Source organism: Musca autumnalis, unplaced genomic scaffold (genome assembly GCF_047663935.1).
Source record: "Musca autumnalis isolate F117 unplaced genomic scaffold, ASM4766393v1 scaffold_5, whole genome shotgun sequence".
NCBI classification, from domain to species: domain Eukaryota; kingdom Metazoa; phylum Arthropoda; class Insecta; order Diptera; family Muscidae; genus Musca; species Musca autumnalis.
Genome location: NW_027412088.1, coordinates 30,039,447 through 30,064,302, shown reverse-complemented (window position 1 = coordinate 30,064,302; position 24,856 = coordinate 30,039,447). Strand labels below are relative to the sequence as shown.

The window sequence follows — 24,856 nt, the reverse complement described above, 5'->3', positions numbered from 1 at the left end:
ATATAAAATATAAAATATAAAATATAAAATATAAAATATAAAATATAAAATATAAAATATAAAATATAAAATATAAAATATAAAATATAAAATATAAAATATAAAATATAAAATATAAAATATAAAATATAAAATATAAAATATAAAATATAAAATATAAAATATAAAATATAAAATATAAAATATAAAATATAAAATATAAAATATAAAATATAAAATATAAAATATAAAATATAAAATATAAAATATAAAATATAAAATATAAAATATAAAATATAAAATATAAAATATAAAATATAAAATATAAAATATAAAATATAAAATATAAAATATAAAATATAAAATATAAAATATAAAATATAAAATATAAAATATAAAATATAAAATATAAAATATAAAATATAAAATATAAAATATAAAATATAAAATATAAAATATAAAATATAAAATATAAAATATAAAATATAAAATATAAAATATAAAATATAAAATATAAAATATAAAATATAAAATATAAAATATAAAATATAAAATATAAAATATAAAATATAAAATATAAAATATAAAATATAAAATATAAAATATAAAATATAAAATATAAAATATAAAATATAAAATATAAAATATAAAATATAAAATATAAAATATAAAATATAAAATATAAAATATAAAATATAAAATATAAAATATAAAATATAAAATATAAAATATAAAATATAAAATATAAAATATAAAATATAAAATATAAAATATAAAATATAAAATATAAAATATAAAATATAAAATATAAAATATAAAATATAAAATATAAAATATAAAATATAAAATATAAAATATAAAATATAAAATATAAAATATAAAATATAAAATATAAAATATAAAATATAAAATATAAAATATAAAATATAAAATATAAAATATAAAATATAAAATATAAAATATAAAATATAAAATATAAAATATAAAATATAAAATATAAAATATAAAATATAAAATATAAAATATAAAATATAAAATATAAAATATAAAATATAAAATATAAAATATAAAATATAAAATATAAAATATAAAATAAAAAATATAAAATATAAAATACAAGACATAAAACATATTAAAATAATTCTTGTCGTGTAAATAGGGTTTAAACTTATAAACGTATGACAGAACGAAATAAAAATAATAATTATTTTGCTTTTATTCTCATATTTACTATTTGGTTTGTTTATTGTGCTAAAAATTGTTATTCAAAAATGATAAAATGGAAACAAAGAAAATGACTTTGGTGCGTTGTTTAAAATGTGGAAAAATTTTGGAATGTTCGCGTAATGATACGTACGTGTTAATTCAACACATACGCAACGATCATCCTGAAGTAAAATTTGTCGATGTTGATAGAAGTGTGGAAATAAAAAAGAAATCTTCCCCCAAATACCCCAACAAAAGTGAGCACCTGGGTAAGGGTCTAACATCGTCTAATGAAAAGGAGAGGGGGAAGGATAATCAAATTCGAGATAATAATTCTTCACGTAATAAAGCAGAGGAAGTTGTAGGCCCAGAAAAGTTATCTGCAAATGAAAATCTGACCAGAAAAGCTAATGATGCTCCTCAGTATATCACAGAAGATGAATTGACAAAGCTATCATTGAAATCTGAAATTTGTGAGTAGAAAAATCAATAATTTTCATTTAAATTTTCTTTTAAGATGTTGTCCTCTTCTAACAGTAGAAAAATATCCCCAAATCAAAGATTGTGAATTTTGTCCCCGTGATAATAATGCCAATATACTGTATACCCGTCGTTATAAAATTCGCACACCCTCAAGTACCTCTAGCCCAAATAGTGTAACAAGAAAAACACCACGCAAACGTCAACTCTATCGTACCTCCATAGAAAAATGGCGCCCTCTAAATGGCACCATATATTGTCCGAAATGTGGTTGCAATAAACCACCGTTAATTGAAGCCCGCAACGAATTCATAACTGAAAATTCTTGGTGTGCCTTTTGTCTGCTCAATTGTTGGCCTTTGTGTTTTATACCGTGGATTTTTCCCTCTCACGAAGTGGAACATTTACACTGCTCAAAATGTAAAACATTTTTGGGTATTTATAATCGCCGTTCAAATTGTATAAAACCTAATCGAGATTTTACAACAGTTGAATATGAAAAACATGTCAACATAAATTATCCCGAAGAAGAAAAGAGCAACAATGTCCTCAAGAAAAATAAATCTACATTACAAGAGAACGGAACTTCTCCAAATCCTCCATCTTCAAATCGTTTACCTTCTATTGTAATCGATGGTAAAGAATTACATCCTGATATGGTAGCACGTTTACAACGTTTTAAAAAATTTGGTCCTTTGGCCGGTATTGATTTGGAAGCTCTTACCGATGATAGCAATAAGGAAGCGACAGACCGTGATTCTTATCGGAACATATTAAACAAACGTGGAGAGCCATCTGTTGGTAACGATGCGCATTAGAAAAGCTTTTTGGAGCTTTTCATTAAGTTGATATGTTGTTCTTACAGATATGTTAATTCGTATGCTGCACATAACATTAGCTTTCATACAAATTTAACAGAGTTATTTTGTTGCATCGTAGCTTGTAAATAATATAAGGCAATACACGACGCAGTATAAATTGGATCTACTATATAAAAATTGTGAACATGTTTTAATTTGCGCTGGAAACGAGATTTGAATTATGGTACAATCTATTAAAAACGTTCTTTTTAAAATTAAAAAAAATATCAAGCTGAATATTAAAAAGCGTCTAAGAGATTAACAACCGATTTTTGGTTTTAAGTTTTTTATTTGAGTAATCAGTGGACCAATTAAAAATGTGGAGTGTCTTAACATTAAATCACCTCAACATTTTAAACAAGAAAAACCGGCGTTATATTCGGCCGGGCCGAACTTTTTTATACCCTACATAATAAGTTGTATTTAAGTCAGATTTCAGGGCGATTTTGGTTGGATGATGTGGCTGAAATTTAAAAGTACGGAAAATCAAGCGGTACCGTAAAAGGTTTGTCTTTTTCTGCAAACACTTTCGTCGGGGTTGTATGAGGTTGGCAACGAAAAGCTTCTCATTGAAGTTTTTTCTTTGGTCACGCTTATACTTCGAGCAGACGATTGATGTTTGGGTATAAAAAGTTTTTTGTTTAAGAAGCTATTGAAAAATAACGGTGGAGAATATCCACAAACAAGAAACAAGGGCAAGAATCGAAACTAAAGTCTTCCCTGTCTTACCCCTTGGCGAACAATGCCAAATTTTCTCCAATTATAAATTAGTTGTTTTAAAATATTAAAACAACAACAATGGGATTAAGCCAGACTATTTTGAAAAATATTTCGCTGGGAACATTACTCTTTTTTTATTGAGACCACCAGTATTTTTAGTTGGCCACCGTTGGACCAAGACGTCAGAATCATGTAGTTGCTCATGAAAGATATAAAGGATGATCCATTTAGAGGTTCCTACTTTCCTTAAAGAAAAACAAGTAAGAAGTTATCAGTCTGCTGTACTGACAGAGATACACCCTCAGGCACTGAACCCAAAAAAAAAAAAACAAAAAAAAAACAAAGCTATACACAGCTTGGACCATTATCTCAGGAAGTATTGACTTATTCCGGAAAAAGATTGTACCGTTTTAAAGGACTTAAACTTCACTTTTTTCGAATTTTGCGTGGGAGGTACCCGAAGAAGTTGACCATAGCCCATATTCCAACCTGATACATGACTGGATGAAATAATATGATGTGCAAAGTCGGCACCAATCAGAAACTCCCTGCGAGAATTATGTTGCGGATTTACCATTTTGGGTGGTGCCGTCAGGGTTTCTTGGAACATTTTTCCCTACATTTCAGGAAGTATGGACTTGCGCAAGAAAAAAATTGTACCGTCGTAAAGGGAGCCGCATGCTTAAAAATTTTCAAGACGATCCGAGAGGAGCTCTTAAACTTCACTTTATCCGAATTTTGTGTGTGAGGTACCCGAAGGAGTGCACCGATATAGTCCATATTCCAACCTGAAACATGATTGGATGAAACAATATGATGTGCAAAGTCTGCACCAATTAGAAACTACCTGTGAGAATTATCTTGCGGATTTGCCAACCAGAAACTCCCTGCGAGAATTATCTTGCGGATTTGCCATTTTGGGTGGTGCCGTCAGGGTTTCTTGGAACATTTTTTCCAATATCTCAGGAAGTATAGACTTCCGCAAGAAGAAAATTGTACCGCCATAAAAGGAGCCGCATGGAAAACTTACTGAAACAAATTTCAAAACGATCCGGGAGGAGCTGTTAAACTTCACTTTATCCGAATTTTGTGTGGGAGGTACCCAAATGTAGTCCATATTCGAATCCAATTATATTTGGAAGAAATAATACGATGTGCAAAGTTTGGACCTAATCGATTGCTCCCTTCGAGAGTTATCGTTCACACCATTTTAAAGGGGAATTTTCAACTTTTGTGGGAGAGAGTGGACCGATATGGTCCATCTTCGAACGTAAACTAGGTTTGGACAAAATATTACGATACCCAAATTTTGGTTCGAATCGGTTGATCTATTCGAGAGTTATCGTGCGCACCAACCAGCCCGACAGGCGGACGGGAAATTGTCTGATACGAATTTCGTCCAAACATACTTGGGGCCTAAAACCGTTATTTCGATGAAGCATATTTTTGGCCGTATCAAAGTGTATATACACAGAAAAAATCAAACTGAATGGGGAAGGTTTATTATCATTTGAAAGAACATTAAAACGCATTTTATTTTTTGCCGATTATGTCTAACAAATATTGACCGAGGCTACGCCTCAGACGGTCCATCCATTGAGTCCAATGACTCGTTCAAGCTTTTCGACGGGTAACTGGCGAATGTCACGTCTGTAGTGGGATTCTCTAACGCATTTTTTGGTTATCGAAAAAAATCTTTAAAAATCAAATGCGTATAATTTCTGTAATGAACGATAGTATTCGGTAAGTTAGCGACCAATAAAAAGAAGTCGCAAAGTTCTACCGATAGCAACAGTGATGTCAACTTTTATTTGAAATTTTTATTCATAATTATGCGTTTTAATTTGACCGATTTTTGTCGATAACCAAAAAATGCCCTAGAGAATCCCACTACTGATGTTTTCCCCAAAGACCGGAATCGAAGTGGCTTTATCAGCATACAAATTTTGACTTTACATAGTCTCACAGGAAAAAGTCTAACGGAGACGATCTTGGTGGCCAATCGACTGGAACAAAACCATTGATTGATGCGATGTGAGGGAAGTGGCCCGGTCGGTTATCATGGCGCAATTACGGTCGCCATTGACGATGAAGTCCTAACCGGCATCATTTTGAAGAAATAGGGTCCGACGATTCCACCGACCCACAAACCGTTATTTTTTCTAGATGACGTGGCAGCTCTTGAATCTCTTTAAGTTGCTCTTCTTCCCAAATGTGGCAATTTTGCTTCTTTACATACCTACATACACTCCACGTCAGTAGAATAGAACACCTAAATTTCTGTTAATGTTAGCTCATTTATCCCGAAGCGAATGAATCTACGTTTTTAATCTTGTAGGGATTTAAAGCCTATGATGTTCCGTATCAAACACAGAAAAAATTATGTTTCTAGCTTTTCGCGAAATAATTTTCTGATCATTTTTCCGATAGTACTATGAAAAATAGGCATTTATTTTCGGTCATCAGGATAGAACAGTAATTTTATTTTCGTGAATTGTGGAGATATTAACGCCGAGTTTTCTTTCAGTCGATAAAGCGGGGCTTTCTAATCATTTTTCACCAATAAAATCATATAAATAATTCCGCGGACGCCGAAATAACAGCGTAAACGGGTTTAAATTGACAGATAATAGAAACATCTCGGAATATCAATAAGAGTCGCGCAGCTATGTCATATTACTTCACAATAAGATAGACTATGACACAGACAACCTCGAAGGATACAATCGAGTTCTTCGGATGCTGAATAGATTTAACATTTTCAAAATAAGTATGAAAAACGTCAACATTTCTTGTTCTTCTGCCGTTTAAATGTTTGGAAATATGCTCCACATTTAGAGGAAGATAATCTGATATGGAAACAACCGCTATTTTAATACACTGAGCAAAATTTTAGCAACTTACGCAACCTAAAACCTCAATTTCCATGACTGTGTTTTCCCGCGAAAACGGGGCTTTTACATATGCGAGTTCTGTTAAAAAACGACTAATTCGTAAAATCCGGTATGGAGAGCATAACCTGGTCCATTATTATTGGAACATAACACTATTGAAAACAGTAGCGGATGCCGAAATAAGAACACATATAAAATACAAAGTCCAAAGTGTGTGTTCAATTTGAAAAATGTGCTAAAATTTCCCTCAGTGTATTAAAATAGCGGATGTTTTCATATCAGATTATCTTCCTCTAAATGTGGAGCACATGTTCAAACCTTTAAACGGCATACTTGTTCTCGGAAAAATCATTTTATTGAAGAAAAAATCAAGGTTTTTATAAGAAATTTTGACGTTTTTCATACTTATTTTGAAAATGTTAAATCTATTCAAAATCCGAAGCACTCGATTGTATCCGTCGAGGTTGTGTGTGTCATATTCTATCTTATTGTGAAGAAATATGACATAGCTGCGCGACTCTTATTGATATTCCGAGATGTTTCTATTATCTGTTAATTTAAACCCGTTTACGCTGTTATTTCGGCGTCCGCGGAGTTATTTATATGGTTTTATTGGTGAAAAATGATTAGAAAGCCCCGCTTTATCGACTGAAAGAAAATTCGGCGTTAATATCTCCACAATTCACGAAAATGAAATGATTGTTCTATACTGATGACCGAAAATAAATGCCTTTTAGTACGATCGGAAAAATGATCAGAAAATCATTTCGGGAAAAGCTAGAAACATAATTCTTTCTGTGATTGATACGGAACATCATAGGCTTTAAATCCCTACAAGATTAATATCGTAGATTCATTCGTTTTGGGATAAAGACGCTAACATTAACAAAATTTGAGGTGTTCTATTCTACTGACGTGGAGTGTATAAAGCCAGAAATAAAGTTGAACGATTTGTAAACGTTGTAGAGGCGTAAGCTTTTCCATGATAAAATGTCAAACAGTACTAAACAAAAATAACATGAACACGTGACACGACTCACGCGTGATCTGACAAAAAAGGCTGTTGAAAAAAAGTACATCTTGTTAGATCACCCGTTATTATCGTTAAAAACAGAAATACCTTCTGTAAAAATTTAAAACGATTTTTAGACAGCCCTTCAAATGAACTTAAGCGAATTGTTGATCGTTTATGAGGGAGGTATCCAAGATGTAGGCCAATGTAGACCCTCTGGGAGGTTGATATACGTTTGGAAGACATTTTACGATATGCAAAGTTTCGGATACTCATTTCGTATGTTATCGTGCTCATCAGTAATTTTAATTTTAATTAGTACTGACCGCGTTTTTACAGCTTTCGTTTTTACAGTATGGACTTGCCCCCACAAGAACTGTACTGTCGTGATAGGAAATTTTGTCTGGGAGGTACCGGAAGGAGTAGACCAATGTCATCCATATTCCATCCCGATCTATTTTTAAAGAAACATTGGGATGTCCAAAGTTTGATTTGTTTACTCCCTTCGAGAGTTATCTTGTGTGTACCATTTTTGACAATATTTTTTTAACTTACACTATGCAACACTAAAAATGCAAACAACTTCGAGTATGCATTTTTTGAAAGTACATATTTAGACTACAAAAACCCTAGTAGAGTTTTGTCCTGTCAGATCCAGTTCGGATTTTATGGCATCATCTAAACCGGGCTAAATCTACACTTTTTTGCATTTATCAGGCGTTTATTTCAGAAACGAATAGGAATTTGGCCTTGCTCTCTTTAGTAATATTGTAGCACTAAACTATTAGAACTTATCTTTTGAAAATACCACATAAGGAAAACTCCATCGAGGGCATCAAAATCTATAAAATATAGAACATTTTCCATAATTGCTGAAATTCTGGTCAGTATCGGTTAAACTATTGGGAGTTGAACCAAGTAAACTTTTGCAAAAATCTTCCAAATAAAGTTCTCAACAATTCTTTAGAACATTCTGAAACTCCAAAATGCTTACTTCATGTTGTTTCAGCGGTATTTTGCATCATATCTTTTACACTTTATTCACGCATTTCGGGTTTCACTACATTATTGGCATTTTTATTAAATCGTCGTTGAAAAATGTACTGAAAACAACGGAACATGTCACTGTTGTAAACTGCCTCTATACAACAATGACATGTTCCGAAGAGTTGTGTACTACATTCCAGGGAATATTTTCCCAAAAGAAACTATTCAGAAAAAATTATCAGTTTTGAAGATACGGTGCGAAATGTATAAAAATTGTGGAATTTTTGCATATATTTTGAAATTTGAGGCAATAAATGTAGTTTTTCGAGTTTATTATTTCTCCAAGTATTCTATTCTTGTCATTATCTACAAATTTGCTTCAGAGGTCAGAGGAAGATTCTCATTGGTTTCAGAGATATAGCCCCGAATTTCTTTAAAAACTCAATATTTAACCATGTATAGATGGGGCCATAAAATCCGATCTGGATCTGACACAACAAAACACAACTAGGGTTTCTTGTCGTTTGGGTCTGTACTTTCAAAAAATCCTCAGTTCGAATTGTTTGCACAAGATCACCTTAAAAATGTTGCACAGTGTTATACTAATTATGGTGAAAATATTAATGTGTACAAAACTTGAATCGGTTATGCGTTCGAGAGTTATCGTGGGTTCCAAATAGGCAGAAAGACAGACAGACGGACAGGACTAAATCGTCTGACACTGATTTCGCCCTGAGGGTATAACAAGGCATTAACTGTTTTGCTCCGAATTAGTTTAAACTTTAGATGGAGGGGTACCCAAACGAGTGGACCGATATCCATCTTTGAACTTAGGATGTGTAAAGTATGGACCCAATTGGTCAATTCCTTCAAGAGATATTGTGCTTACAATTATACAATTTTGGAGGATGTACCTGAAAGAGTGGACCGATATGGCTTATCTTCGAACGTAAACTAATTTTGAACAAGATATTACGAAGGCCAAATTTTGGATCGAATCAGCAGATCCGTTCGAGAGTTATCTTGCGCTCCAATCATTAAACACATTGTCATAAGGTTTTTTTGCACCTTCCAGGCTATTTTCTTAGGAAGTATGGACATTATCTGAACATTTTCGAACTTTTGTGGGGAGGTACCGGAAGGAGTGGACCGATATAACCCATATTCGAACTTAAACTAAGTTAAGAAAAACAAGTAAGAACAGACTATAGTCGGACGGGGCCGACCATGTGATACCCTATACCACTAAACGCGTCTTCTTGGGATAAAGTTATAAGATGTGCATTAGAAATTTTACCAATTTTCACACAAAAGTTTTGATCAATTTAACCCGCTAAATATTATCCGATCATACCGTTGACTTGCACGCTACTTCTTCATCTCAAACCAAAACTACGTTTAAAATTTCGCGCCGATCGGACTATTATTGCGACCTACAGAGCGGCTACAAAATCGAGCAAAAATTTTGTTTTTGGTCCATTTCATCCCTTTAACATTTCACGATCATCGCCAAAAACTAATCAGTTCTATTCTGGTCCAAACCCGACCTCCATACTAAATTTCGTGACAATCGGTCCATAATTGCGGCCTCTAGCTTGATTACAATTTTTAATGGACGGACAGACGGACGGACGGACGGACGGACACACATCGCTAAATCGCTTTATCTCGTCGAGATATGAAGTTTGGTATACCACATGAGGGGTCTACGACGAATATTTCGCGGCGTTACATGAATTTTTGGGAAAACAAACTTATTATACCCTTTTCCACATTGTGGTATAGGGTATAAATATTACGAAAGCTTAATGTTAGACCGAATCGGTTGGAGAGTTATCGTGCGATCCAGCCAGACAGACAGACGGACCGAAAAGTCTCAATCAACTCCAAATTGTCTGAAACGGAATTCGTCCAAACATACTTGGGATCTAAAACCATTATTTCGGTGAGGCAAATTTTGCCCGTATGAAAATGTATATGGTAATATTCAAAAATGTTTTACAATCGTTGAAGTTGAGGTTCACCATTTAATAAGTCGCGAACTGTCAATATATTTTATACAATATGAATATATTTAAATTAATTGAAGTGTTTTAGCCGGGGTCGCATAAAATGAACCATAACAAATAATTTATGTGGAAGCTGTGTTGGTGGTAATATTAAAAAATTGCTAAAAATGTGTTGAAGTTTACAAGTTTTTTTGTGTAATTTCTTGATTTCTGGTCAAACCGGGGAAAATTCAGACCTGAGCCCAACGAAAGAATTGAAGAATACCCCTTGGGCAATATGGTTCTAATGTATGACTTTTCGATATATACACTGCATCCCCCTAAAATCGATGCTGACATTTTGAAGTTTTGAAATCTGGGTTTTTTGAATTTTTCTTATAGTTGGAGGGCGCAACCAGATAATTACCCAAACTATTTATTGGATTGTAGAACTCGTGATTCCACGTCGTTTGATGTATATCTCATGAGTGTGCTTCATACAGCTTCCTAGTAATAGAAGTCCAACGTCGAAATTTTGGTGCGTAAATTTTCTTAAAAAACCTATTTTTTGGCTTCAAAATTTACAACTGTGACTCAGGTACCCCTGAACCCCGCGTGATTTTAGTTTTTTTACGCGCCGGATCTAATGAACCCTTTCGCTTTCAAATCCATCCACTAAAACGGCGGATATAGATACCTTGAAAGTAGGAAATTTTGCAAAATTATATTTTGATGATTCCGCGCATTGAACCGCGATTTTCTTTGGTTATTTTTACATAAATGGAATCCTTTATACGCGATTATATTATTTTCCAAAACCGTGTGGCATACATTACCGAGATTCTGGAGTAATATTCGTATTTCGTATAAAATAGAATTTGGTAGCACATCCGCGGTTCTTGACGAATTTGTTTAAATTTTGTTATAATGACGTATTTTTTATAGGCGGTCACTGAAATCGGATGCGCCTTATAATCTTATGTACATCGCGCAATTTTTACCCACATAAAGGTTTTTTGAACAGTAAGATGCAGCTGACGGCACACTTTGGCCGCTGGATGAAAAGTGGAAAAATCCCTACATATTGATAGAGACGCACTCTCTGTATATGAAAAGCATATGCGCCTTAACTGATTTTAACGAATTCGCGCATTATACGTTTTTTTAACTTTTATGTTTTTTCTTTGGTTGTAATTTCAATATTACTTTCTATTTCATAATCCTATTGTTTATCAAAGTAAGCAAATACACTTTCGGGTTTGTCATCGCATTTTTCCTGAAGAAGCTTCAGCGAAGTCCGTCAGTCCTTGCACCGAAATTTAGCGAAATAGTAGAATAACTCCTAAAAATGTTTTTTCTATTTTTCGTATTAAACAAAAAAATATATTTTTGAAATAATATTCCAACAATAAGTTTTCGTCTTTTGTTGTTGCTGTAATATGTCAGTTATTAATCCTATCGTTAAAATTTTGGTCTCATATTTTTCTACGCGTTGTCTAGAATCTGTACCTATTTTTAATTTATTTTTTTCGAGTTTTATTTGGACTCTAAATTAGAATAAATTAGATTTACTTCAAGATTTTTTCAGTATTTATTGATTTTCCGCGAAAATAGACCAGAACATCATCACATAAATCTGACCATAAATCCCGGAACAAACCCCTGGAGCAAAAAACTGCGCTAGCGGCGCACTGCACCCTCACAGGACACGTCCCTGATTTCGATGACGTCAAAATATTAGCTCAAGAGAAAAACTATCACAAACGCTTCACTCTCGAGATGCTACACATAATCAACACACCTACAAACAAACGATTAAACTATAAAACAGACACTGACAATTGCGCTCAAAGTTACAGACACTTAGTAAATAAATACAGATTCACAAAACTTTAGTTAAAGAAAGTGTTTTGGGCAGTAAACATCCATTACTTCCTTTAAGTAAGTTTTTATTTTTATTCCTCTTAAGCAAACCTTTTGTAATGTGCAATTATTGTAGTTCCCTGAAGATGATTGGAGACTCCAATCGAAATATTGGAAATAAAGAAAACTTGAAAACATAGAACATCAAGTCTTTTATTAAAAAAGCCTGTAGCCGAACAATACTAAAACAAAAGAAAATAGAAATACATTTAGTAAATATTTAGGCATCTACGGATAGATATTAAATGCTGTTAACGCTTTATATATACATTTTCTTATTACAGCAAAAACGGAATTTTTAAATATTTGTTCTTTAAAAGGGAATAAAACCGCCCATAACTTTGGAGCGCAGCATCCAATTTTGTGAACGCGAACAGATTTAAAACCACGATTTTTTTCTTAATCTATGTTCCAAAAATTGCGGATGTGCTCGGAAAATTTTTTTTAACATTTCTTCCAATGGAATTGCAAAAGAAATTTGAAATTTACCATATACCCTCGTTAGCATAAATGCTTAGGGTATAAACACACATTTGGCCCGTTCGCGTTTTTACAAAATGGTAAAAGTAGTAAAAGTCGTAAAAGTTATAAACGATTTTCATATAGATTGTGGGCAAGGGAACGCAAAATGTGTAAAAGTGGTAAAATGTGTAAAAAATTTTAGTTTTGGAACAGAGATATTTTTACAGACGCAATTTTAATTCAAAAAGACGTATCAAACGGACGGTACGGGTCAGGTAAAAATTATTATATATGCGAATACGAAACTTTGTTCCATTTGCTCACTAAAAGTTCTAATCCACTAAAGCTGCAATATCACTTAAATTTAGTATCTGAGGAAATATAATTTAAAAAAATTAAATTTTAAAATAGGAAATTCTTTCAGGTTCTGTAGCAGAGTACATAAATTAAATTTAAATATATAAATTAATACTAATGTATTTTAACAAGTAAAAAAGTATCAGTCTGCTTGGCCGACAGAGATATGCCCTCAGCCTGTGTATATTGAAACAATTTTTTCCCAAAAAAAACGCATGTATTTAGGGAATTTTGGGCGTTTGAACTGACAAAAATGTTGATTAGGATTAGAGATCAAAAGTTTTGCGGAGGAGATACTAAAAATAATGGATCTCCAGCCACTACATATGGTACCATAGGGGTTTTATACAACTTCAGGGATGTTTGCTCAAGAAGTATGGACTTGCCCCTGAAACAACTTTTACCATCGCAATTGAGGCAGCGAATGCAAGTTGCTTCAACAAAAATCAAAGTGATTCGAAAGCAGGTCTTAAAGTGAACATGTATCCGAAATTTTGTGTGGGAGGTACCGGATGGAGTGGACAAATATAGTCCATATTTGAACCTGATCTATATCTGGTAGATATATTAAGATGTGTAAAGTATGGTCCAATTCGGCCACTCTCTTTAAGTGTTATCGTACGCACAATTTTACCGAACATTTTTGAACTTTTGTGGGGGAGGTACCTGAAGGAGTGGACCGATATGGCTTATCTTCGAACTTAAACTATGTTTTGACAAAATATTACTAAGACCAAACTTTGGACCGAATCGGCAGACCTGTTCGAGAGTTATTTTGCCCTCCAACCTCCTCACACGGTGTCATAGGGGTTTTTTGCAACTTTCAGGCTATTTTCTCAGGAAGTGTGGACTTGCCCCTGATGAAACTTATACCGTCGTATGGAGGGCAGTGAATACAAGTTGCTAAAGCAAAAATCAAAGCGATTCGAGATATGGTCCTAAACTGAACTTTTCCAAATTTTTGTGTGGGAGGTACACGACGGAGTGGACCAATTGAGTCCATATTAAAACCTGATCTAAGTCTGGTACACGCTCCACGATGGGCAAAGTATGGACCATATCGGTTACTCCCTTCAAGAGTTATCGTGCGCACAAATTTTCCGAACATTTTCGAACTTTTGTGGGGGAGGTACCGGAAGGAGTGGACCGATATAGCTCATCTTCGAACTTAAACTAAGTTTGGGCAAAATATTACGAAAGCCAAAATTTGGACCGAATCGGTTCATCCGTTCGAGAGTTATCGTGCGCTCCAGCCAGCCAGACAGACAGACGGACGGACGGACATTGCTCAATCGACTCCAAATTGTCTGAAACACATTTCGTCCAAACATACTTGGGGTCTAAAACCATTATTTCGATGAGGCACATTTTGCCCGTATGAAAGTGTATATACCCTTCATAACCTAAAGGCTGAGGGTATAAAAACATTAATGCAATTTGCGAAAAAAAAGAAAACCACTTCAATAATTAGATTGCCATCATCTGTTTTTCATTATCCAGTATGCGTTTTGCCGTCAATCATACGTCATCAGGGACCGATTAGAAAATATAAACAAACATTTTGTGAAGAAATTGGTTTAATAAAAAAATGCTATTTTTAATTTATCTACATACATATGTACATTAGGGTTAGTCATTTTTTTTAGATTCAAAATCTGTGGAAATAGCATATAGGGCAGGCAAAAACAAGCAGAATTGCGTTTTTACTTTTTCGAAATTGTGAAAAAACGTTCCGCACAAAATGCAATTACTTTAGCTAAAAACAAACTTTGTTAGTTTACTTTTTTTTAATTTTTAAATTTGAGAAATTTTTTTCTGCAATAGTTGTTCTTGGAAATAATTTTTTTTAGTTGGTTTTAGTGCACCGATTTCAAATATGCAATTTGATCAAAAATCTGTCATTTAGTTTTTAAGCTACAAACTTTTATTAGAGCAACTCGTTTAAAAAAACTATGTGACAGATTTTTGATCAAATTGCATATTTGAAATCGGTGCACTAAAACCAACTAAAAAAAAATTATTTCCAAGAACAACTATTGCAGAAAAAAATTTCTCAAATTTAAAAATTAAAAAAAAGTAAACTAACATAGTTTGTTTTTAGCTAAAGTAATTGCATTTTGTGCGGAACGTTTTTTCACAATTTCGAAAAAGTAAAAACGCAATTCTTATTATTTTTGCCTGCCCTACATGCCATTTCCACAGATTTTTGATATTCGAAAAAAAATTAAAAAATGACTAACCCTAATGTATATATATTATGATTTTGTTTAGGAATATTTGAGATTGAATATAAAAAAATAAATATTTTCATTGTTTAGTCTACTTTGGTTGCTGAATCAATCTTATTATCCTTATCATTCTTTTCGTTTTCCTTTTCATTTTTCACTGCGTTTTCCTTTGATTTTTGTTCTCGTTCAGTTCTTTCCTTGGCCATATTGGCTAAAACTCTTTCGCGTGACTCTTGCAGTTTTTGGGCACAATTTTTGGATTCTTTACGCAATGTCAGGTTATCGGAAGCAGCCTTTTTGCGAGCCTGCTTTGATAAACAACGTTCTGTGCAACCAATGGCAACATAACGGCCAATGTAACAGCCACAGTTATTACAATAATGGTTGATGTCATAACGGCTTTCGGCAGTTTTACTAAGGATAAAAAACAAACCAATATTACATTTTGAAATTTGCCACATTTTCCATGTTACTAAACTTACCACCAATTGGTGACTTTGAGAAACTTTTGCAAACATGTCACCGCCTCCAAACGCACCACGCTCATACCCACATCTCCACATGCTGGACAATCAATATGTGTTGGTATTTTTTGCAAGTAACCAATGTTTTTCAATTCAATTGGCTTGACAAGTGGCGGAGGATCTATTTGATTTACATCTATAATATAATCTTCAACTGCCACCATATTTGCTATTTACTTGCTCGATTTGATAGATGTTTGATTCTTGCCGCTTACTTTCGTTTCGTTCTTTCGTCTGCGCGAGCTACGTAGTGTAGAATTTATAAACTAAACTAATTATTTTTTGGGGGAAATTGTTTTGTGTTTACATGCCGTTTTTAATTCAATTGTTTGTTTTTTTCGGGGAGAATTGTGGCAAAATCGCAACTGGCCGCAACTCTTGCAGTGCCTTGGTAAGAGTTGTTGTTTGGTATATGTCTCTCTCTTAAATAAACAAAATTTTATTAACTTGATCTCTGGGAATTTTGTGCATTGTTGTTGTTTTATCTAAATCATTTGAATTTTATGTAGTGTTGAAACTTAAGTAAGTTTAAGTAAATTAAACAGATGTCGGGGGAGACCCACCAGGGGCACACGCTGAAAGAAAACAAATGAAGAAGATCTTAATAAGTTGCCTAATTTGGTTAAAGAAAATGTGCTCGAGGATTTTATTTCGATTTGTACCAAAAATAATAAACCCTTAAAAATCCACTGTCTCGTACTAACTTAAGGGCGCCGTTAGACTTGGCATAGTTTAAACGTGGGTCATGCAAGCATTCTGCAAGGTGTGGACTATCGGAATAAGCTAAAATCTACTTAACAGAGAGAAATAAATGGATCCTCAGACAACCATTGAAAGATAGATTAACCATCAGAAAGCCGATGAGGGTATGTAGAGCTGAACACCTGACTTTCGAATAATCTATTTATATTAACACTATTGCCTCTTCCAGCTGCAGCAAAATTAAAGGATCAGTTTGTTGAGAGCTTGCAAGCTCTAAAAACAGTCCTTTTAAAGTCAGTCAGCAGTCATCTAGACATCACTTTGGAAACCTGCAGAATTATTTTATTACAAATATCGACGAGGCTGACGGAAGGTATACACTAAATATATGCAACCATCCTCCTGCTATAGCCGAGTTTCATTTAATTTTGATATCTCCGGGAATAGAAAATATTGGAACATAGAAAATGATTGAAGATTAGGTGCTGCCAAGCTAAGCAGGAAAAAACACCCCTCAGTAATGTTTGCGACATTTCCTGAGTATTTCAGCCATGTAAAACTTCTCTACAAAAGGGGTGTCTTAGACACGCCGTTCGGACTCGGCGATAAACTGTAGGTCCCATATCTTTGAGCTAATATGAATCGGGGTACACTCATTGATATGAGAGAAGTCTCCCTTGTCCCTAGTGGGATGTTTGTGGAACAATTAAAAATAAAGCTGGATGGATATTTTAACAATGTTGGGAGAGGGAACTTTATATCATAGTCTACGTCAGAAAACGCCTCTTAAGTTATCTAATACGATGCAAACATATTTATGGACGGCATGGACGCCCAGAGGTATCGCCAGCGATATGACACTGAACCGCATAGAGGGAACATCAAAAGGCGGTAGAGGGAGCATCAAAAAGCGGCCTCCTATATCAGTCGCTTATGAGATTTAGATCTGGCAAATCACGATACCGCTAGCGATTGCATGAATATTTTATATTGAAACACGCTATCGAATGTTACTTTTATTCCCCCAGCAATCGTGCTAAGGCGTTATAGACATTCTGATACGAAATAATGGTTTTGGATCCCAATTATATTCGGACGAAATCAGTTTCAGACAATTCAGAGTCCACTTAGCCCTACTGTTGTTATTTTTATACCCTCAGCATATATGCTAACGAGGGTATATGGCAAATAACAAAATTCCTTTGCAATTCCATTTGAAAAAATTAAAAAATTTTTTCGCGAGCAAATCTACGATTTTTGGTTTAGAGTTAAAGGAAAAAAATCTGGTTTCAAATCTGCTCGCGTTCACGAAATTGGCCGATGCGCGCAAAAGTTATAGCGGGTTTTATCCTCTTATAAAGAAAAAATATTTTAAAATTTCTTATTTTTTATATTGAGAAAATGTAAGCATATATCAGTAACAGCATTTGATGCACCAAAATTTCCAAATAGTGTTTTTATTTTCGCGGAAAATCAAAAAAATTAAAAAAAAATCTGGCAATAAATTCAAATTATACTAACTCAGAGTCCGTATGAACCTCTAAAAACTAAATTAAAAATACGTACAGAAACTAGACAACGCGTAAAAAAATGAGAAACCAAAATTATAAACATTGGCTTTATAAATTGCATATTATAACAACAACAAAAGAGAAACAACTCATTGTTACAAATATATTTTTTGGTTTGTTTCGAAAAATTAGAAAAAAAATATTTGAGAGTTATCCAACTATTTCGATAAAATCTAATACATAAATTAAAGTATTCTGCTAAAACTTTATCAAAATATATGGTTTACCATAGTGAAAGCTTAACTGCTTACTGTGACAACGTATATGGATAGGAAATTAAGAGTAATATTGAAATTACAATCATTCAAAAAATGTGGAAATTAAAAAGCCTATTATTCGCGAATTATTTAAAGTCGGTTGATGCGCATCCGATTTTGGATAAAGCGAATCAACCTCTTTCAATATTTATGCATATTTCGACGTTTCACTCAGCGGCCATTGTGTGCCGCCAGTTGCATGATGCACTGCAAAAAACCTTAAAGTTGGTAAAAGTCGCGCAATGTGCATACGATTTTGATGCGCATCCGGTTTCATCAGCGCCCATCAAAAATACGTCAATATACACCTATTTCAAATAGATTCTTCAAAAACCGCGGATGTGCCACCACATTCAATTTTTGGCGAAATAACCATATTACTCGCGTATCTCTGTTTTTTATGACACGTGTATTCGCAAATATTATAATCGCGAGTAAAGGATTCCATTAATGTAAAAAATTTTAAAGAAAATCGCGGTTTAGTACGCGGATTTGTCAAAATATATTTTTGCTGATTTTCCGATTTTCAAGGTATCTATATCCGCGGTTTTAGTAGATGAATTCGATCGCGGAAGGCTTCATTAGAACCGTCGCGTAAAAAAACTAAAATCACGCGGGTTTCAAAGGAAATTGAATGACAGTTGTAAATTTTACACGCAAAAAATATGTTTTGTAAGAAAATTCACGCATGAAATGTTGGCCTTTCGACTCCAATTACTAGGATGCTGTAAGGAGCACATTTATGAGATATGCACCAAACGACGTAAAATCACGAGTTCTATAATCGTGTTATGAGTTTGAAATATTATCTTCTTGCGCGTCCGGATTATTAGAAAAATTCAAAAAACCCCGAAATTCCGGCTTCAAAATGTCAGCATCAATTTTAGGTGGATGCTGTGGATATATCGAAAAATCATACACAGCTATCTTATTGCCCATGGAGTATTCTGTGATCCATTTTTTGGGAATAGGTCTATAAAATGTAAGGTTAAGTCAAAAATCGCATGGGAACATAAAAAAACTTGTTGGCTTCAACCCATTTTTCTACATTGATGCCAACACAGCTTCCACAAAAATTAATTTTAATGGTCGACATTATGGGATCCCTCCTAAAACACTTAATTTTAAAGAAATGTAGTCATACTTTATAGAATATGTTAACAGTTCGCGAATTCTGAAAGGGTGAAACTCGGATTCATCGATTGCAAAACATTTTTGTTATTTACCATATACACTTTGATACGGGCAAAATGTTCCTCATCGAAATAATGGTTTTAAACCCCAAGTATGTTTGGACGAAGTCCGTTTCAGACAGTTTGGAGTTGATTTAGCCATGTCCGTGCGTCTGTTTGTCTGGCTGGCTGGAGCGCACAATAACTCTCGAACGGATTAACCGATTTGGTCCAAAATGTGGCTTTCGCAATATTTTGTCTAAACTTAGCTTAAGTTCGAAGATTGGTTATATCGGTCCGCTCCTTCCGGTACCTCCCCCACAAAAGTTCAAAAATTCCACAAATTCTGAATTCCAACGTTTCAAACATGGCTGGTTCAAGGTATCAAAAGCCTTTATTAGGTCAAGAGCCACCATAACTCTTCGGTCGCACGGACCGTTTTAGTTCAGTGCCTAACTGTGGATATGGCGTGTACTGATGATGTGATATTGTGCAATTTCCGGAATACATGCTGAGTGGCTAACGATCAATTGAAAAACTCTATTTCGGGTTCATACAGTTGATTAAAAATTACCATTGAGATTCCGTGTGGGGGCCAACGCTTTGGATGATTTCGAGCTTCGGATGACGTCTGCAATGTCGTAAAATATGGTGTTACCTCCTCAACTGGAATGATGCTTATACGATGCTGTACACCCATCGAGGAGCCATATAAACTTTCGGTTAAAATAACACGCGCACCTGTTTGGATCGGCCACTGTCCCGCCGTTGAATGTAACAGCCGTTCTATCATCCTTCTTTCCCTGATTCGAGGGTGACTTAATCGTTGTTAACAATTTACTTAGTCCTGTACCAATGCACTATAGGTCAAACAGACCATTTTACTGGCCAAAAGTCAAATTTCGCACTTTGTATTTTCACTTATTTTGTGTTACTTTCTTGTAAGAAACACTTCAAATATAATAGAACTAAATTTTGTTTTTGTATGAGAAATTATACCGTTACATGACAGGCTGCCAAATATGTATTATCCAAATATCTTTAAAAACAAGTAAAAACGTATCAGTCGGCTTTGCCGACAGAGATATACCCTCAGCCTGTGTATATTGAAACAATTTTTTCCCAAAATACGTATGTATTTAATGTTGGGCGTTTGAACCGACAAAAATGTTGATTAGGATTAAAGATCTAAAGTTTTGCGGAGGAGATACTAAAAGGAATGGATCGACATTGACCGTTATGGAAGTGGATCTCCAGCCACAACATATGGTGCCATAGGGGGTTTGCTCAAGAAGTATGGATTTGCCCCTAAAACAACTTTTACCATCGTAATTAACGCAGCGAATGCAAGTTGCTGCAACAAAAATCAAAGTGATTCGATATCAGGTCTTCAAGTGAACTTATCCGAAATTTTGTGTGGGAGGTACCGGATGGAGTGGACAAATATAGTCCATATTTGAACCTGATTTATATCTGGTAGATATATTAAGATGTATAAAGTATAGACCAATTCGGCCACTCCCTTCAAGAGTTGCCGTACGAACAATTTTTCCGAACATTTTTTAAGTTTTGTGGGGGAGGTACCTGAAGGAGTGGACCGATATGGCTTATCTTCAAACTTAAACTATGTTTGGACAAAATATTACTATGGCCATATTTTGGACCAAATCGCCAGATCCGTTCGAGAGTTATCTTGCGCTTCAACCACCTCACATGCTGCCATATGGGTTTTTTGCAACTTTCATGCTATTTTCTCAGGAAGTATGGACTTGCCCCTGATAAAACTTATAGCGTCGTAAGAAGGGCAGTGAATACAAGTTGCTAAAACAAAAATCAAAGCAATTCGAGAGATGGCCCTAAACTGAACTTTTCCGAAATTTTGTGTGGGAGGTACCCGAAGGAGTGGACCTATTGAAACCATATTGGAACCTTATATTACTCTGGTAGAAAGTTAACGCTATACAAAGTATGGACCAAATCGGTCACTCCACTCAAGAGTTATCGTGCGCACAAACTTTCCGAACATTTTCGAACTTTTGTGGGGGAGGTATTGGAAGGAGTGGACCGATGTAGCTCATCTTCGAACTTAAACTAAGTTTGGGCAAAATATTACGAAAGCCAAAATTTGAACCGAATCGGCTCATCCGTTCGAGAGTTATCGTGCGCTCCAGCCAGCAGGACAGACAGACAGACAGACGGACGGACATGGCTAGATCGACTCCAAATTGTCTGAAAAACATTTCGTCCAAACATACTTGGGGTCTAAACCCATTATTTCTATGAGGCACATTTTCATCGTATCAAAGTGTATATACCCTCCTTAGCCTAAAGGCTGAGGGTATAACTAGTTAACGAAATATGTTTACTTGTATACGTTCAGGGTGAAACAAAACCACAATATTAGCATAAGTAACGATTTGATTAGAAAGTATTCGATATATATTTATCAAAAATGCCCTCTTATCATCATTTATGTGTATACATAGTTATTAAATGGGTGTTAACTTTGAATTTTCGAAGAAAGTAGAACAGTTTGAGGTTATGTACGCTTTTAAAGTTTCGGCAACGTTCGGCAAAAAAATTTTATGTGATTTTGCGTAAATTTGCTCGACAAGAATTATACAACTTTTTTTTAGGTTACCATATTTTCCATAATATTGATTTTTTTGAAGTCAGGGTTAAACCTCTTACCAAATAATGTTAGCCAAATTGGAGTCTACAGCATTCTGCTGTGTTCTAAAGTCAAATTATTTACAAATCTTTTATAAATATATACAGTTATAGTCAATATATGTCACATCATAATGTGGCATTTTCAAGGTAATAATTTTAAGGCATATTCACATTAAAACTAAAACGAAACACAACTAAACAGCTTCTGAACTTATCGGACGTCGATGCCTTCAATTCTGTAGACAAATAACAGACCTTCCAGTTTTTGTCCCCAAAGGGTTAAGTTACCAGTTGTGTATTTGGTCCATAAAGGGTTAATTTTTTGGCCCACGTTGTTCCATTTTTCTCCCTGAATCTAGAAACGCTATATTAACTTAAACCAAATACTTGTTTTAACTTTAAGACTTTTGGCCAATAAAATGGTCCGTTTGACCTACAGTGCAATGTTGCATCGCTTCAGATTAGAGATGGGCGCGTGCCTAAAAAATTAGGCACGAACATGCACGAACACGAACCAAAATTTTTATGCACTTTCACGCACAAACACGGCGTTTTTCGAGAAGGCACGAACACGCACACTCACGCACGAAATTACAAAAAAAGAGATATTCATATATTTGTACAATTATTTGTTCAAAAACCTATCATATATACTTCTAAAATATACATATTTCAAAATTACTTATACACTAATATTTACATATTCATATTTAAAAACATTATTTCCAGATGTGGAAAAAAATCTCTCTCGTTGCTGAGCTGACGGGTATAGCCAAATGTTCCTGGCTAATTGTTTTAAAAATTTTAGATTAGACTCTTTCTAAAGTTTAAAACATCAGTCTGGCTATATACGGCACTCGCTAAATATGTATCAATTTCTTTATAAATTATAGACTTGTCCATTTTTCGTCTTTTTGCCAAATATGGATCCAAAACTCTGAAAATTTGTGTAAATGTGGCATTGTAATTTCCTGCTCATGTTTAGAACACTCTATGTTCTCACTTTGTATATCAAGTAGCATTGCTTTTACATTAATTATTACGTCATTTCTTTTTTCTTCTAATAAAAAAATCATCTTCTTAAATGGCGGAAAAAACATCCGTATAAGATGTGCCATCGCAGGTACAAAGCGCTTAAGCAATGTAAACAATCATTGCTTTCAAATCTTTCATTTCAGCTTACAAATCTTTCATGAGTCTATGGTATCAATTGAACAAACTTTCAAACGTTTTTCAGACCAAACAGCATAAATGTACAAAGTAGGGTATTTTTCCGAACTTAATTTTTGAGAACACTCTTTGCATATTTTAAGAAAACCCAATAGAGGTTCTAGCTTTAAGTCAGATATACGATCCAACTCATTATTTTCCTGCAATATACTTTTAATCTCATTCTGGACTTGGTATATGCTCTCAAGCATTCAACGTGTTCTTATATCTTGTTTTAACGTCTTCGACAATTTGTTGTTTAGCTCCGAGTGTTTAAAATATCTTACAAGCTTTTTTGATCAGTCAATCGGTTTTCCCAATTCGAAGAAGGATGTTTTTCAACAACATCATCCATAACTAAGCTCAAATTGTGGCCAGCGCAAGGTATACGTTTAAATCTCTTAAAATCCCAAACAACGTTGGAACTATTGTCGGTTACAAATACAGAATTTCCCAACTTGTCTTCAATATCAAATTTAGCAAGATAAACAATTGATTTTCAACGACAGTATTGACATATATTGCGTTAACCCGCTGAGTTGTTTTTGTATTTGCTTCTCTCTCAGGAACAAAACAACTGCCAAACAAACATCATCTTTTTGTTCTGGCCTCTCCAAAACAAAACGGCAAAAAGTACCAGACTACAAAAACAAAGAAAATAAATTTGGGAAAACTACAGTTGGTGAATTTTTTGGTCGGTTTTATATTCTTGTTCGATTTTCTTGTTTAGTATGGTCTCTTGCACGACTTCTAAAGGGAGCCCAAAAATTTAGCAAAAAAATTTAGTCGTGTCGTGCAAAATCGTGTCGTGCAAAATCGTGTCGAACAAAAAAACACGATGACGCACGGCCAAAAATTTATTCCGGCACGACACGCACAAACACGGCGATATTCGGGAAGGCACGAACACGCACTACTCACGGCACGACACGCGCCCACCTCTACTTCAGATGGTCTAGCCACTTTTTCCGCTTATGTTCGCCTGCTAGTCTATTGACTTCAAGAATATGTTCCGTGACTCTTGCTTCTTCAGGGTTCGTACGTTCATATGCTAATCACGTTTAATTGTTAGTCCACTCGCCTCTGTTGGGAAATTTGGTCTAATTTCAGGTATTCTACCAATACATGTGTAGCGAGCGGCTACAGAAGTTATGATGTCCCCAGTGATTGGTAATTGTCATCGTTGCAAGTTGTACAACTTCTTGTGAAAGTTAATAATAAAAAATCCCAAAAACTCTAAACTGATGAGCACGACAGCTTACGAATTCAAAATCCACTTTGGCGGATTACGTTGCATAACGTAATATTACATAAAATTATATAATGTTGCAAAATGACCAAGTCAACCCTTTCTGATATATTGACCCAAAACCTCTCAACATTTTACGCTGCCAACCAAAGCGCTGGTAGATGATAACTCTTGAGAGGAATGACTTCCAAAATTTGATCCAATTTTTCCATAAGGCCACTTCTTGGATTTTTTTGAAATTATAATATTGGATAAAAATAGGTTAAACGTCCTATTGTATTTTTTCGGTAAAGCCTTAATGCTTAGAGCCACTCCTTCATATACCTCTCATGCTTAAGGTTTTAGTAGTCTTTATGGTCTTTGTTTCTGTCCGTGATAAGTGACATTATGAGCGGAGCCCTGA

The 24,856-nt window shown here is 34.2% G+C and overlaps 2 protein-coding genes across 5 annotated transcripts in view; one reads left to right on the top strand and one right to left on the bottom strand.

Annotated features, from left to right (window-relative positions):
• Positions 1-1,205: 1,205 nt before the first annotated feature.
• On the top strand, positions 1,206-2,663 carry LOC141405980 (uncharacterized). Of its 2 annotated transcripts, XM_073990948.1 has the most exons (3): positions 1,212-1,658; positions 1,723-2,100; positions 2,155-2,663. In XM_073990948.1, the coding sequence occupies exons 1-3, from the start codon at positions 1,259-1,261 to the stop codon at positions 2,481-2,483; spliced, it is 1,107 nt and encodes a 368-aa protein (XP_073847049.1). In that variant the 5' UTR covers positions 1,212-1,258; the 3' UTR covers positions 2,484-2,663. The 2 variants fall into 2 exon arrangements, with proteins under 2 accessions (XP_073847048.1, XP_073847049.1); XM_073990947.1 differs by having other exon boundaries at positions 1,206-1,658; positions 1,723-2,663.
• Positions 2,664-14,862: 12,199 nt separating this feature from the next.
• LOC141405060 (uncharacterized) overlaps positions 14,863-24,856 on the bottom strand; it is a 29,572-nt gene continuing 19,578 nt past the window's right edge. For 2 of the 3 annotated variants that reach the window (XM_073989044.1, XM_073989042.1), the window contains exons 2-3: positions 15,579-16,195; positions 14,863-15,510 (exon numbers count right to left, since the gene is read on the bottom strand). In XM_073989044.1, the coding sequence (XP_073845145.1) occupies positions 15,183-15,510; positions 15,579-15,784 (534 nt within the window). In that variant the 5' untranslated portion in view covers positions 15,785-16,195 and the 3' untranslated portion in view covers positions 14,863-15,182. The remainder of the gene's footprint in view (positions 15,511-15,578; positions 16,196-24,856) is intronic. The other variant, XM_073989043.1, reaches the window with a different exon arrangement.

Excerpts from the sequence above, each read along its gene's own strand:
- LOC141405980 (XM_073990947.1), top strand. The coding sequence starts at position 1,259 with ATGGAAACAAAGAAAATGACTTTGGTGCGTTGTTTAAAATGTGGAAAA. Across the intron at positions 1,659-1,722 it reads ATCATTGAAATCTGAAATTT|TAGAAAAATATCCCCAAATC; the intron begins GTGAGTAGAAAA and ends CTCTTCTAACAG.